General features: G+C 46.4%; 1 protein-coding gene across 1 annotated transcript in view; it reads left to right on the top strand.

The window, feature by feature from the left end:
• Positions 1 to 961: 961 nt before the first annotated feature.
• The window catches only part of LOC306940279 (intestinal mucin-like protein), a gene marked incomplete at its 3' end in the record, with an annotated part of 40,517 nt that continues 25,468 nt past the window's right edge, over positions 962 to 16,010 (top strand). Inside the window, exons 1-8 of the mRNA XM_079525301.1 lie at positions 962 to 1,059; positions 2,375 to 2,730; positions 6,973 to 7,138; positions 9,002 to 9,249; positions 10,222 to 10,414; positions 12,571 to 12,763; positions 13,919 to 14,091; positions 15,379 to 15,448. Of these exons, the coding sequence (XP_079381427.1) occupies positions 6,988 to 7,138; positions 9,002 to 9,249; positions 10,222 to 10,414; positions 12,571 to 12,763; positions 13,919 to 14,091; positions 15,379 to 15,448 (1,028 nt within the window). The 5' untranslated portion in view covers positions 962 to 1,059; positions 2,375 to 2,730; positions 6,973 to 6,987. The remainder of the gene's footprint in view (positions 1,060 to 2,374; positions 2,731 to 6,972; positions 7,139 to 9,001; positions 9,250 to 10,221; positions 10,415 to 12,570; positions 12,764 to 13,918; positions 14,092 to 15,378; positions 15,449 to 16,010) is intronic.

Genomic DNA, 16,010 nt, shown 5'->3' with positions numbered 1-16,010 from the left:
CTACCACCACCTCAACTACACCGTCAACTACAACAAGGACCACTCCTACCACCACCTCAACTACACCGTCAACTACAACAAGGACCACTCCTACCACCACCTCAACTACACCATCAACTACAACAAGGACCACTCCTACCACCACCTCAACTACACCGTCAACTACAACAAGGACCACTCCTACCACCACCTCAACCACAACAGAAACCACACCACCCACGTCTACGACCCCAACATGTACAATAGTACGTTGTTCCTGGTCAGGTTGGGTCAATCTTCACAAAGCCACGACTGGCAATGAAGGTGGAGTCATCGAATCCATGGATGACATCATGGCTGCTGGTCATAACAACACGTGTTCAGCTCCAGAGGACCTAGAATGTAGATCTACGAAGGGCTCCCAGCGTCATCAGAATGTAACCTGTACACCACAACATGGTTTCACATGTTTCAACTACAAACAACCTTCACAGCAGTGTGACGATTATCAGGCCAGAGTCAAATGTTGCACGTCAGAAACTACCTCGATATGCACCACCACCACCCAAACAACAACTCCAACCACCACCCAAACAACAACTCCAACCACCACCCAAACAACAACTCCTACCACCACCCAAACTTCAACTCCTACCACCACCCCAACAACAACTCCAACTACCACCCAAACTACTACAAGGACCACTCCTACCACCACCCCACACTACACTACAACCACCACCCAAACTACAACTCCAACCACTACCCAAACTACAACTCCAACCACCACCCAAACTACAACTCCAACCACCACCCAAACAACAACTCCTACCACCACCCCAACAACAACTCCAACTACCACCCAAACTACTACAAGGACCACTCCTACCACCACCCCACACTACACTACAACCACCACCCAAACTACAACTCCAACCACTACCCAAACTACAACTCCAACCACCACCCAAACTACAACAACTCCTCCCTTCACCCCGGAGACAGGCCCACCACCTCCCCCACCCTCTACCGCCCCTCGTTCATGCTACTGTCATCATAACGGAAGAAGCTTTCCTGCCGGTGAGTCCAGTCATGCCTTTCACTATTTCACTATTTCTTGGTTATGTGGTGGTGGTGGTGGTTATGTTCCTGTCATATATATTAGATATTACAATGTTACGACGTTGAATGTTTCAAAAGTACACTTGGGCCAAAGTCTAAAATAATTCACATGCCAAGCCTTTCCCATGTTTGAAGCTGACGTCAGTTCGTAACAGAACTCTTTGCCTACAGCGTTCTCATCCATTAGGAATTTGGCCAATCGGAAAGTGTGTTTTAAATAGACTTAATTCAGCTTTTTTTCCCCTTTCATAAATAGTCGGTTTTAAGCTACAGTAATTAAGGATTCAGAAGGAATTATTTTAGAATTGTCTTCAGGTCTAAATGGGTTTTAAATACCATGTCTAGATTGTCCTCTAATAAGTGTTCGGTGTCCCTGATCTGTCTCTCATCACCGTATGTCCCCTGATCTGTCTCTCATCACCGGATGTCCCCTGATCTGTCTCTCATCACCGTATGTCCCCTGATCTGTCTCTCATCACCGTCTGTCCCTGATCTGTCTCTCATCACCGTATGTCCCCTGATCTGTCTCTCATCACCGTATGTCCCCTGATCTGTCTCTCATCACCGTCTGTCCCCTGATCTGTCTCTCATCACTGTCCGTCCCCTGATCTGTCTCTCATCACCGTCCGTCCCCTGATCTGTCTCTCATCACCGTATGTCCCCTGATCTGTCTCTCATCACCGTATGTCCCCTGATCTGTCTCTCATCACCGTCTGTCCCTGATCTGTCTCTCATCACCGTATGTCCCCTGATCTGTCTCTCATCACCGTATGTCCCCTGATCTGTCTCTCATCACCGTATGTCCCCTGATCTGTCTCTCATCACCGTCTGTCCCCTGATCTGTCTCTCATCACTGTCCGTCCCCTGATCTGTCTCTCATCACCGTATGTCCCCTGATCTGTCTCTCATCACCGTCTGTCCCCTGATCTGTCTCTCATCACTGTCCGTCCCCTGATCTGTCTCTCATCACCATCTGTCCCCTGATCTGTCTCTCATCACTGTCCGTCCCCTGATCTGTATCTCATCACCGTCCGTCCCCTGATCTGTCTCTCATCACCATCTGTCCCCTGATCTGTCTCTCATCACTGTCCGTCCCCTGATCTGTCTCTCATCACCGTCTGTCCCTGATCTGTCTCTCATCACCGTATGTCCCCTGATCTGTCTCTCATCACCGTCTGTCCCTGATCTGTCTCTCATCACCGTCTGTCCCTGATCTGTCTCTCATCACCGTATGTCCCTGATCTGTCTCTCATCACCGTCTGTCCATCTCTAGGCTCAGTCGTCTACAACGTGTCTGACGCCGACGGCTGCACTTACACGGGCTACTGCAACGACAGCTGTCATGTCGAGATCCGCGGCTACACCTGCCAAACCACTACAGCCACACCCACAACCACACCCACAACCACAACCACACCCACAACTACACCCACAACTACACCAACAACCACACCCACAACCACACCAACAACTACACCAACAACCACACCCACAACTACACCAACAACTACACCAACAACTACACCCACCTCTACGACCACCACAACCACCACCTCTACTACTTCCACTACCAGCACTACAACCAGCTGCACCAACTGCAACTGCACGGACACTCGTCCGCCCCGACAGGTTCGTACTGTAAACATACTGTAAGCCGTGATTATTCAGAGTTATGTGCATGTACACCGTCCTGTACACCGTCCTGTACACCGTCCTGTACACCGTCCTGTACACCATCCTGTACACCGTCCTGTACACCGTCCTGTACACCATCCTGTACACCGTCCTGCACGTATACATGGTGTACACCGTCCTGTACACCGTCCTGTACACCGTCCTGTACACCATCCTGTACACCGTCCTGCACGTATACATGGTGTACACCGTCCTGTACACCGTCCTGTACACCGTCCTGTACACCATCCTGTACACCGTCCTGCACGTATACATGGTGTACACCGTCCTGTACACCGTCCTGTACACCGTCCTGTACACCGTCCTGTACACCATCCTGTACACCGTCCTGCACGTATACATGGTGTACACCGTCCTGTACACCGTCCTGTACACCGTCCTGTACACCATCCTGTACACCGTCCTGCACGTATACATGGTGTACACCGTCCTGTACACCGTCCTGTACACCGTCCTGTACACCGTCCTGTACACCGTCCTGTACACCATCCTGTACACCGTCCTGTACACCGTCCTGTACACCGCCCTGTACACCGTCCTGTACACCGTCCTGCACACCGTCCTGTACACCGTCCTGTACACCGCCCTGTTCACCGTCCTGTACACCGTCCTGCACACCGCCCTGCACACCGTCCTGTACACCGTCCTGTACACCGTCCTGTACACCGTCCTGTACACCGTCCTGTACGTATACATGGTGTACACCGTCCTGTACACCGTCCTGTACACCGTCCTGTACACCGTCCTGTACGTATACATGGTGTACACCGTCCTGTACACCGTCCTGTACACCGTCCTGTACACCGTCCTGTACACCGTCCTGTACACCGTCATGCACGTATACATGCACCACGTATATGTTTACGTGCATGTGTGTGTGTGTGTGTGTGTGTGTGTGTGTGTGTGTGTGTGTGTTTGTGTTTGTTTATATGTATCTGCTACGCATTGGGCGATCCTCTAAACTGTATCTTGGTAATCCTATAAATATAAGCTCAGCACAGAAAGTTCAGAAACTTAACTTTTAGCCGGTTATTTCTCCCATTTAAAGGGGCATTCCACTCATTTTTAACATTTTACTACAGTATGTCATTAACCGTTTCCGTCCGTAGGACGTCGCCTTCCGTCCGTACGGGTCCCAATCGACGCGTACATACAAGGTCCTCAGACGTCCTAGCGCATCCTCAATGATACGTACATACAAGGTCCTCAGACGTCCTAGCGCATCCTCTATGATACGTACATACAACGTCCTCAGACGTCCTAGCGCATCCTCAATGATACGTACATACAAGGTCCTCAGACGTCCTAGCGCATCCTCTATGATACGTACATACAACGTCCTCAGACGTCCTAGCGCATCCTCAATGATACGTACATACAACGTCCTCAGACGTCCTAGCGCATCCTCTATGATACGTACATACAACGTCCTCAGACGTCCTAGCGCATCCTCAATGATACGTACATACAACGTCCTCAGACGTCCTAGCGCATCCTCTATGATACGTACATACAACGTCCTCAGACGTCCTGGCGCATCCTCTATGATACGTACATACAACGTCCTCAGACGTCCTAGCGCATCCTCTATGATACGTACATACAACGTCCTCAGACGTCCTAGCGCATCCTCTATGATACGTACATACAACGTCCTCAGACGTCCTGGCGCATCCTCTATGATACGTACATACAACGTCCTCAGACGTCCTGGCGCATCCTCAATGATACGTACATACAACGTCCTCAGACGTCCTGGCGCATCCTCAATGATACGTACATACAACGTCCTCAGACGTCTTAGCGCATCCTCAATGATACGTACATACAACGTCCTCAGACGTCCTAGCGCATCCTCAATGATACGTACATACAACGTCCTCAGACGTCCTAGCGCATCCTCTATGATACGTACATACAACGTCCTCAGACGTCCTGGCGCATCCTCTATGATACGTACATACAACGTCCTCAGACGTCCTGGCGCATCCTCAATGATACGTACATACAACGTCCTCAGACGTCCTGGCGCATCCTCAATGATACGTACATACAACGTCCTCAGACGTCTTAGCGCATCCTCTATGATACGTACATACAACGTCCTCAGACGTCCTGGCGCATCCTCTATGATACGTACATACAACGTCCTCAGACGTCCTAGCGCATCCTCTATGATACGTACATACAAGGTCCTCAGACGTCCTCCTAGCGCATCCTCAATGATACGTACATACAACGTCCTCAGACGTCCTAGCGCATCCTCTATGATACGTACATACAACGTCCTCAGACGTCTTAGCGCATCCTCTATGATACGTACATACAACGTCCTCAGACGTCTTAGCGCATCCTCAATGATACGTACATACAACGTCCTCAGACGTCCTGGCGCATCCTCAATGATACGTACATACAACGTCCTCAGACGTCCTAGCGCATCCTCAATGATACGTACATACAACGTCCTCAGACGTCCTAGCGCATCCTCAATGATACGTACATACAACGTCCTCAGACGTCCTAGCGCATCCTCAATGATACGTACATACAACGTCCTCAGACGTCCTAGCGCATCCTCTATGATACGTACATACAACGTCCTCAGACGTCTTAGCGCATCCTCAATGATACGTACATACAACGTCCTCAGACGTCCTAGCGCATCCTCTATGATACGTACATACAACGTCCTCAGACGTCCTGGCGCATCCTCAATGATACGTACATACAACGTCCTCAGACGTCTTAGCGCATCCTCAATGATACGTACATACAACGTCCTCAGACGTCTTAGCGCATCCTCAATGATACGTACATACAACGTCCTCAGACGTCTTAGCGCATCCTCAATGATACGGGGCGAGATAAGAATATTCTGAATTTTTTCCTCTTTTTTTATTTGTCAGTTCGCCTTTCGGCTACCGTATGCTACACTCTAGAGTCTAGACTCTTGTTAGCTTACCGTTGACTTAGCTGTTACCGCGGCAGAAAGAATGACTCGTCTCTCCTAATCCAGGGCGCTCTCCGTGGTGTTGAATGGATCGATATACTGGCGCTTCATTTCTGCTCCTCATCAGTCTCTCCCGCAAAATATGAACGCTTTTTGGATCATATATCGTATAAATGAAAACGATAGCAATGTAAGCTATCGTGAGCGGATTGTTTCCGGGTCGTGGGTTTCCGAGTAAAAGCGGCCATGTCTTTCCGGCACCCCAGAGCTCCTATTTTGAAGAACTTCCGGCACTGATTGTGTTAATATACCTTAGAGCTGTAAAATACAAATTTAAATTTTGAAATAATTTTTAAAAAAAGTCCCCCCATTCTGTGTTTCCTAGAACTGGAGGAATGAAAAAGATCATTAACATGGTGAAATCAAGAGAAAATGAAATGAGAATTGAGAAATGAGAATTGAAAATGAGTGGAATGACCCTTTAATAATACCTATTGGTACATTAGTTTTTATTGTTGATGAGTCACCTTTACAACGAGGTACAGCTTGTAAGGATCGGGCGTTCCTGGAATCTGAACGTGTGGGTAGCGCCTCCATGTGGACTGAATGAGCAACACAGCTAAACGTGTGGGTAGCGCCTCCATGTGGACTGAATGAGCAACACAGCTGAACGTGAGGGTAGCGCCTCCATGTGGACTGAATGAGCAACACAGCTGAACGTGTGGGCAGCGCCTCCATGTGGACTGAATGAGCAACACAGCTGAACGTGAGGGTAGCGCCTCCATGTGGACTGAATGAGCAACACAGCTGAACGTGTGGGTTAGGGGTGTCAAAAAAATCCATTCGAATTAGAATCGCGATTCCGTTATGAACGATTCAAAATCGATTCATAATTTCCAAAAATCGATTTCTTACTGGAGTAGATTGTGATGAAATCCTATGTATTGAATCGAGAATCATTTTGAATAGAAATGTGTTTTGAATCTGGGAAAAAAAATGCTTTTGAATTTAAAAAAAATCGTTGTTGGATTGAGAATCGAGTTGAATCGAATCGTGACCCCAAGAATCGGAATCGAATGGAATCGTGGGGACACCCAAAGATTCACAGCCCTAGTGTGGGTAGCGCCTCCAAAACATGTTGCCAGAATGGCCGTGATCAGAGATGGTCGTGAACCACTGCACCTCTACCATGTACCATTGTTGTGATTTGTCTCCACTGACAGCACGGCGAGCGTTGGATGGAGACCAAGTGTCTGGAAGCGCGCTGTGACAACGGAGAGGTCACTTACGAGCGTGTGAGCTGCCCCGATAAACCGCTGGTGTGTGCAAACAGAATGCCGTCTGTCAAAGTCGACCCGTCTGGCTGCTGCGACCAGGAACAGTGTCAATGTAAGTCCTGCATGTTAGTCATTGTGACAATTATATGGTTGAGCTCTTGATGCATCTGTTGTTGGGGTGGGAGGGGTGGAACAGTCTGTTGTTGGGGTGGGAGGGGTGGAACAGTCTGTTGTTGGGGTGGGAGGGGTGGAACAGTCTGTTGTTGGGGTGGGAGGGGTGGAACAGTCTGTTGTTGGGGTGGGAGGGGTGGAACAGTCTGTTGTTGGGGTCGGAGGGGTGGAACAGTCTGTTGTTGGGGTGGGAGGGGTGGAACAGTCTGTTGTTGGGGTGGGAGGGGTGGAACAGTCTGTTGTTGGGGTGGGAGGGGTGGAACAGTCTGTTGTTGGGGTGGGAGGGGTGGAACAGTCTGTTGTTGGGGTGGGAGGGGTGGAACAGTCTGTTGTTGGGGTGGGAGGGGTGGAACAGTCTGTTGTTGGGGTGGGAGGGGTGGAACAGTCTGTTGTTGGGGTGGGAGGCATCCTTGATGATGCTAAGGGCCAACACATTTAGGCCTGACGTCGAAATAAAAAAAACGTTCGCTCTGAAAGAATATATATTCAAAGATTTGTGCCGCATTTTTACGATTTTTCAAAAATAGCAGACCTACAAGCTCATAGCGCGCCACTCGGTGGCGCGCTATGAGCTTGTAGATCTGCTATTTTTCAATAGCTAAAGTATAACATAATGCTTAGTTAAAACACCAAAAGGGGTTCCCGTTCAGAATGGGTTCGACTGGCAGCGCTGCTTGTCGATGGACCCAGTTGTTGGCAGTGAAGAGCCTATGATACGCTGCACAGTTTTCACCACCCTCTGCAGTGATCTGCAACAGTACCATTTCCGTACCGTACCAAGCTGTAATACAGTAGGTCAATGTACCTTCAGTAGATGTTCTGTGGTCTGGGGATTTTTCTGGCTCAAACAAGTGCTCAAATTGTTCCTGTGGAGTGTGATGTAAGAGCCAGCAAATCCCATATACTGTATGATAATGGGATTTGCCAGCAGATGTCGCTGTTATCACTGTTTTTGCCTGTTTTCATTGCAGTTCGAAAGGTTTCAGAACACACCGAGAAAACTCCAGACCACAGAAAATCCACTGAATGCCATAACCATACCACCTTTATTTATATAGCACATTTAAATAACAACGTTTTACAGTAAAACATAAAAACTTCATTTAAAAAACAAACAACATGCACAGTGTCACATTAAACATCAGAAAACAGCTCATACTATGCTTGGAAAAGCCAAAGAATAAAGATAAGTCTTTAAACACCTGAAGAGGGTGGGGGCTTGTCTTATGTGCAGAGGCAGCTCATTTGAATGTTCAAAGTAGGACATGAAACTAAAAGTAAAATAAAACTAAATGTGACCAGATTTGACTGAGAGCATGCCATCGCGCAAATTCCAGCTTTTCACCAGAAGAGAAAAAATGTAGCTAGTTGTAATGTTAGAGACCACAGAAGACATGTAAATATGAAATAAATGCTTAAACATGTAGCTAGGTGTAATGTTAGAGACCACAGAAGACATGTAAATATGAAATAAATGCTTAAACATGTAGCTAGGTGTAATGTTAGAGACCACAGAAGACATGTAAATATGAAATAAATGCTTAAACATGTAGCTAGGTGTAATGTTAGAGACCACAGAAGTGAACCTTTCAAGCCTGTTTTCTCAACTCGCTGTTTCTCTGCAAGACATTACTCTATAAGCCATATCTCCAAAACTGGTGGGTCAAACTGAACAACCACTATGTCAATTTGAAGCTATGATTCCCTGCTTTCATATGGCCTGAAAGAAATGAAAATTCCAAAAAATCCAATGGCAGTCCCTCAGTCAAATTTAGTCACAAATGTGGGGAAACCTTGTTTACAGGCATGTGCTACGGCTGGGGCGACCCCCACTACGTCACCTTCGACGGGACCTACTACAGCTTCCAGGGGAACTGCTCCTATTGGCTGGTGAAGGAGATCCACCCGCGCTACAACATCAGCGTCCTGGTGGACAACTACCTGTGTGATGCCGTGCACCGTCTGTCCTGCCCCGGGTCCATCGTGGTCTACTACCAACACTACGAGATCCGCATCACACAGGAGGAGGTCGCCGGGGTCCCCACCAACCTGGTAACCAAAGAATGTGGCTCTTTTTTTTTTTTCTTTTTTTTTTTTTTACTTAACTCCTTTAGCGCCATCTAGTGTTAGCATGCACACACCTAAGAAGGCTCTCCTACATAGACTTCTATTGGCTTCAGTCCAATTGAGGCTCTTCTACATAGACTTCTATTGGCTTCAGTCCAATGGAGGCTCTCCTACATAGACTTCTATTGGCTTCAGTCCAATTGAGGCTCTTCTACATAGACTTATATTGGCTTCAGTCCAATGGAGGCTCTCCTACATAGACTTCTATTGGCTTCAGTCCAATGGAGGCTCTCCTACATAGACTTCTATTGGCTTCAGTCCAATGGAGGCTCTCCTACATACACTTCTATTGGCTTCAGTCCAATGGAGGCTCTCCTACATAGACTTCTATTGGCTTCAGTCCAATGGAGGCTCTCCTACATAGACTTCTATTGGCTTCAGTCCAATGGATGCTCTCCTACATAGACTTCTATTGAGAATGGGGACAACCAACTGGGACAAGTCCTGAACCGGAAGTAGGCAGAAATGCATTGGACTCTGGGCAACAGCCCAGCTTTAATGACCTTAAATCCCTTTATTTTAGATTGTTTTGTAGTAATAGTACAACATAAACATTAAAGAGACTTTAGTTGTTACTGTACAATACTTTAAAACAGTTGTCATGTTGCACACATGCTTAAAATAGCTCTTGTTTGCGCCGCCCTCGTTGAAAACTCCAGCTTGTCTCAGTTCAGGCTGCATGAACAGCGCTCGGTTTCTGAACTGACTGAAGCTATGACATCATCACACAACTACGTCCGGTTCAAACGAACGAGCTCAACAGCTGTTAATCTGGCACCACCGCCGAGTTTAGCCACCAGATGGCGGCAATGTAATTTGGTTAAGCTTTGAAACAGCATGGTGAATCCCCATTCTCTCTCTCTCTCTCTCTCTCTCTCTCTCTCTCTCCCCCGTAAGGTTTACGTGAACGGCAAGCTCGTGACGTCGTCCGCCTACAAGAACAAGGAGGAGGGCTTCGTGGTCACCAGCACGGGCGTGGACACCCAGATGCTGGTGCCCGCCATCGGCGCCCGGATCACCTTCTCTTACATGATGTTCAGCGTCACGCTGGACTACAGCAGGTTCCATGGAAACACCCAGGGCCAGTGTGGTGAGTCTGTCTGTCTGTCTGTCTGTCTGTCTGTCTTGTCTGTCTTGTCTGTCTTTCGGTCGGTCGAGCCGTATTACAGTACTGTACCAGTACCACTACATGTCTGGTTGTGGTTTAAAGCCGTATTACAGTACTGTACCAGTACCACTACATGTCTGGTTGTGGTTTAAAGCCGTATTACAGTACTGTACCACTACATGTACATGTATGGGTGTGGTTTAGAGTGGTATTACAGTACTGTACCAGTACCAGTACATGTATGGGTGTGGTTTAGAGCCGTATTACAGTACCGTACCAGTACATGTCTGGGTGTGGTTTAGAGTGGTATTACAGTACTGTACCAGTACCAGTACATGTCTGGTTGTGGTTTAGAGCCGTATTACAGTACTGTACCAGTACATGTCTGGGTGTGGTTTAGAGCCGTATTACAGTACTGTACCAGTACATGTCTGGGTGTGGTTTAGAGCCGTATTACAGTACTGTACCACTACATGTACATGTATGGGTGTGGTTTAGAGTGGTATTACAGTACTGTACCAGTACCAGTACATGTATGGGTGTGGTTTAGAGCCGTATTACAGTACCGTACCAGTACATGTCTGGGTGTGGTTTAGAGTGGTATTACAGTACTGTACCAGTACCAGTACATGTCTGGTTGTGGTTTAGAGCCGTATTACAGTACTGTACCAGTACATGTCTGGGTGTGGTTTAGAGCCGTATTACAGTACTGTACCAGTACATGTCTGGGTGTGGTTTAGAGCCGTATTACAGTACTGTACCAGTACATGTCTGGTTGTGGTTTAGAGCCGTATTACAGTACTGTACCAGTACATGTCTGGTTGTGGTTTAGAGCCGTATTACAGTACTGTACCAGTACATGTCTGGTTGTGGTTTAAAGCCGTATTACAGTACTGTACCACTACATGTACATGTATGGGTGTGGTTTAGAGTGGTATTACAGTACTGTACCAGTACCAGTACATGTATGGGTGTGGTTTAGAGCCGTATTACAGTACCGTACCAGTACATGTCTGGGTGTGGTTTAGAGTGGTATTACAGTACTGTACCAGTACCAGTACATGTCTGGTTGTGGTTTAGAGCCGTATTACAGTACTGTACCAGTACATGTCTGGGTGTGGTTTAGAGCCGTATTACAGTACTGTACCAGTACATGTATGGGTGTGGTTTAGAGCCGTATTACAGTACCGTACCAGTACATGTCTGGGTGTGGTTTAGAGTGGTATTACAGTACTGTACCAGTACCAGTACATGTCTGGTTGTGGTTTAGAGCCGTATTACAGTACTGTACCAGTACATGTCTGGGTGTGGTTTAGAGCCGTATTACAGTACTGTACCAGTACATGTCTGGGTGTGGTTTAGAGCCGTATTACAGTACTGTACCAGTACCAGTACATGTATGGGTGTGGTTTAGAGCCGTATTACAGTACCGTACCAGTACATGTCTGGGTGTGGTTTAGAGTGGTATTACAGTACTGTACCAGTACCAGTACATGTCTGGTTGTGGTTTAGAGCCGTATTACAGTACTGTACCAGTACATGTCTGGGTGTGGTTTAGAGCCGTATTACAGTACTGTACCAGTACATGTCTGGGTGTGGTTTAGAGCCGTATTACAGTACTGTACCAGTACATGTCTGGTTGTGGTTTAGAGCCGTATTACAGTACTGTACCAGTACATGTCTGGGTGTGGTTTAGAGCCGTATTACAGTACTGTACCAGTACCAGTACATGTCTGGGTGTGGTTTAGAGCTGTATTACAGTACTGTACCAGTACCAGTACATGTCTGGTTGTGGTTTAGAGACGTATTACAGTACCGTACCAGTACATGTCTGGGTGTGGTTTAGAGACGTATTACAGTACCGTACCAGTACATGTCTGGTTGTGGTTTAGAGACGTATTACAGTACTGTACCAGTACCAGTACATGTCTGGTTGTATTACAGTACTGTACCAGTACCAGTACATGTCTGGTTGTGGTTTAGAGCCGTATTACAGTACTGTACCAGTACATGTCTGGTTGTGGTTTAGAGCCGTATTACAGTACCGTACCAGTACATGTCTGGTTGTGGTTTAGAGCCGTATTACAGTACTGTACCAGTACCAGTACATGTCTGGTTGTGGTTGTCCTAAACTCCAGGAACGTGTGACAACGACCCTAGAGACGACTGCATGCTGCCCAGCGGTCAGATCGCCCCGTCCTGTCCCAGCATGGCCGACGAGTGGCGCTTCAACAACAGCTGCTACACGCCGCCGCCAACCACGCCAACCACGCCCACGCCAACCACCTGCGGCAACGCGACAAGGCAGATCTGTGACGTCATCACGAGCAGGTGTGTATGCACCGTGCGTGCGTGCGTGCGTGCGTGCGTGTGTGCATATGTGCGTGCATATGTGTGTGCGCATTTGCGTGCATATGTGCATACCCTATGTGCATATGTGAATACCCTATGTGCATATGTGCATATGTGCATATGTGCATATGTGCATATGTGAATACCCTATGTGCATATGTGAATACCCTATGTGCATATGTGCATACCCTATGTGCATATGTGCATACCCTATGTGCATATGTGCATATCCTATGTGCATATGTGCATACCCTATGTGCATATGTGCATATCCTATGTGCATATGTGCATACCCTATGTGCATATGTGCATATCCTATGTGCATATGTGCATACCCTATGTGCATATGTGCATATGTGCATATGTGAATACCCTATGTGCATATGTGCATATGTGCATATGTGCATATGTGCATATGTGAATACCCTATGTGCATATGTGAATACCCTATGTGCATATGTGCATATCCTATGTGCATATGTGCATACCCTATGTGCATATGTGCATATCCTATGTGCATATGTGCATACCCTATGTGCATATGTGCATATGTGAATACCCTATGTGCATATGTGCATATGTGCATATGTGAATACCCTATGTGCATATGTGCATATGTGCATATGTGAATACCCTATGTGCATATGTGCATACCCTATGTGCATATGTGCATATCCTATGTGCATATGTGCATACCCTATGTGCATATGTGCATACCCTATGTGCATATGTGCATATGTGCATATGTGAATACCCTATGTGCATATGTGCATATGTGCATATGTGAATACCCTATGTGCATATGTGAATACCCTATGTGCATATGTGCATATGTGCATATGTGCATATGTGAATACCCTATGTGCATATGTGCATATGCATACCCTATGTGCGTATGTGCATATGTGCGTGCATATGTGCGTGCGCATTTGCGTGCATATGTGCATACCCTATGTGCATATGTGCATGTGCATACCCTATGTGCACATATGTGCGTGCGTGGAGTTGTGTACTTTGTGTCCTTGTATTCTATGTAACGTTGAATGTTATTTAATAGTTTCATTTTTCAAATGTTTTGTTTAACTATAATACTAACCGTGGTAACGTGTTGTCTCCTCCCCCCCCCCCACACAGCGTGTTCTCGGCGTGTCACGCCGCGGTCCCCTACGCCCACTTCCTGTCTGCGTGTGAGTTCGACGAGTGCCAGATGCCCGACGTCGGCTGCAGGAGTCTGCAGGCGTACGCAGACGCCTGCGCCAAGGCTGGCGTCTGCCTGGACTGGAGGAAGCACACCCACGGCCACTGTGGTGAGACTTATTACTGCAGACGCCGTAGTTTTTGTCGACTAAAACTATGACAAAAAAATGTCGTCGACTAGCTTTTTTCACGGACAAAAACTACATAAAAACGAAATGAAAATTAAGCTGTGATGACTAAAACTATGACTAATATATATACTGTCGATTTTGTCAACAAATAAAAACTAGACTAAAATGTTAGGAAGGGACTAGTGGACAAGAGATCCAGTTTAAGTCATTTTACACTTGGTTGCATGCTGAAAATAGAAGATCTACAAGCTCACAACGCGTCGCAGCCGACTAAAACTAGATTAACACTAAAACATTCCAGGTGACTAAAATGTGACTGAAACTAAATTAAAACTATTCAAGAGACTAAATGACTAAAACTAAAATCTAAATTTGCTGCCAAAAACAACACTGGACAGACGTCTGCATTTATACGCAGCAGTGATGTTTTTGGCAGCATTTTTTTATTTTAGTTTTAGTCATATTTTTATTTTAGTTTTTTTTAAGTTTTTTTTATTATATATAAAACTTGTTCTAGTCACATTTTAGTCGCATTTTAGTCACATTTTAGTCACCTGGAATGTTTTAGTGTTAGTCTAGTTTCAGTCGACTAAATATCATAAGATTTTAGTCGACTAAATCTACAGTTGATTTAGTCGACTAAAATGTATTTTCGCCATGCATTTCGCACGCACGCATTTCGTAATGACACTTGCTGAAAATAGCTGATCAACAAGCTCACAACGCGTCGCGCTGAGCTTGTAGATCTGCTATTTTCAGCATGCAACCAAGTGTAAAATGACTTCTACTGGATCTCTTGTCCACTAGTCCCTTCCTAGTGGATCTCTTGTCCACTAGTCCCTTCCTAACAGTTTAGCTTAGTTTTCATTTAGTTTTTATGTACGTAGTTTTTGTTAGTGGAAAAAAGGTAGTCGACGAACATTTTTCGTCATAGTTTTAGTCGACGAAAACAACACTGGTCTCAGTTCTAAAGTTTAACCCCTTGTGGTGTTTTAACTAAAACAACACTGGTCTCAGTTCTAAAGTTTAACCCCTTGTGGTGTTTTAACTAAGCATTATGTTGTACTTTAGCTATTGAAAAATAGCAGACCTACAAGCTCATAGCGCGCCACTCTGTGGCGCGCTATGAGCTTGTAGGTCTGCTATTTTTGAAAAATCGTAAAAAATGCGGCACAAATCTTTGAATATATCTTCTTTCAGAAGACTTTTTTTTTAATTTCGACATCAGGCCTAAATGGTTTACCATGTTGTTGTTCTTCTCTCCAGATTATAACTGTCCCAGTCCTAAAGAGTACAAGGCCTGTGGACCCGCCGTGGAGCCTACGTGTGACTTCAGGTACAGTGGAGGGTGTGTGTGTGTGTGTGTGTGTGTGTGTGTGTGCGTGTGCGCGTGCGTGCGCGCGTGCGTGCGTGCGTGCGTGCGCGCTGTTAAATCACAGACATATAGTTTATTTGGCTTTGTAGGGTAGAATTTATGGGCCTTTACTGACCCCCAGAGGGGAATTAACGTCATTGCACCAGTAGCAAAGTGTATATTTATATAGGTGTGTGTGTGTGTATTTTCATAATTGATATCCATTACAGCGGGGCTAGTACAGTATGTAGCGAAATATGTTAATGTTTTTATGTTGTCTGATAGTTCGGTCCAACTCCACGTTGATCCATTGGGACTGCTATAGTGTATAGTTCATGACAAACTGCATGCGTGTGCATGCGTGTGCATGCGTGTGCATGCGTGTGCATGCGTGTGCATGCGTGTGCATGCGTGTGCATGCGTGTGCATGCGTGTACAGCAGAGATTAAAATATGGTGCATTTTGCATCCCAAAAAGCAGTTTATAGTTCAGGGACGCAATAAAACAACGACCTCTGCATCCACGGGATGCACTACTGTACTGT

Source organism: Electrona antarctica (genome assembly GCF_951216825.1).
Source record: "Electrona antarctica genome assembly, chromosome: 16".
NCBI classification, from domain to species: Eukaryota; Metazoa; Chordata; class Actinopteri; order Myctophiformes; family Myctophidae; genus Electrona; species Electrona antarctica.
This window is presented reverse-complemented; position numbering and strand designations above follow the sequence as displayed.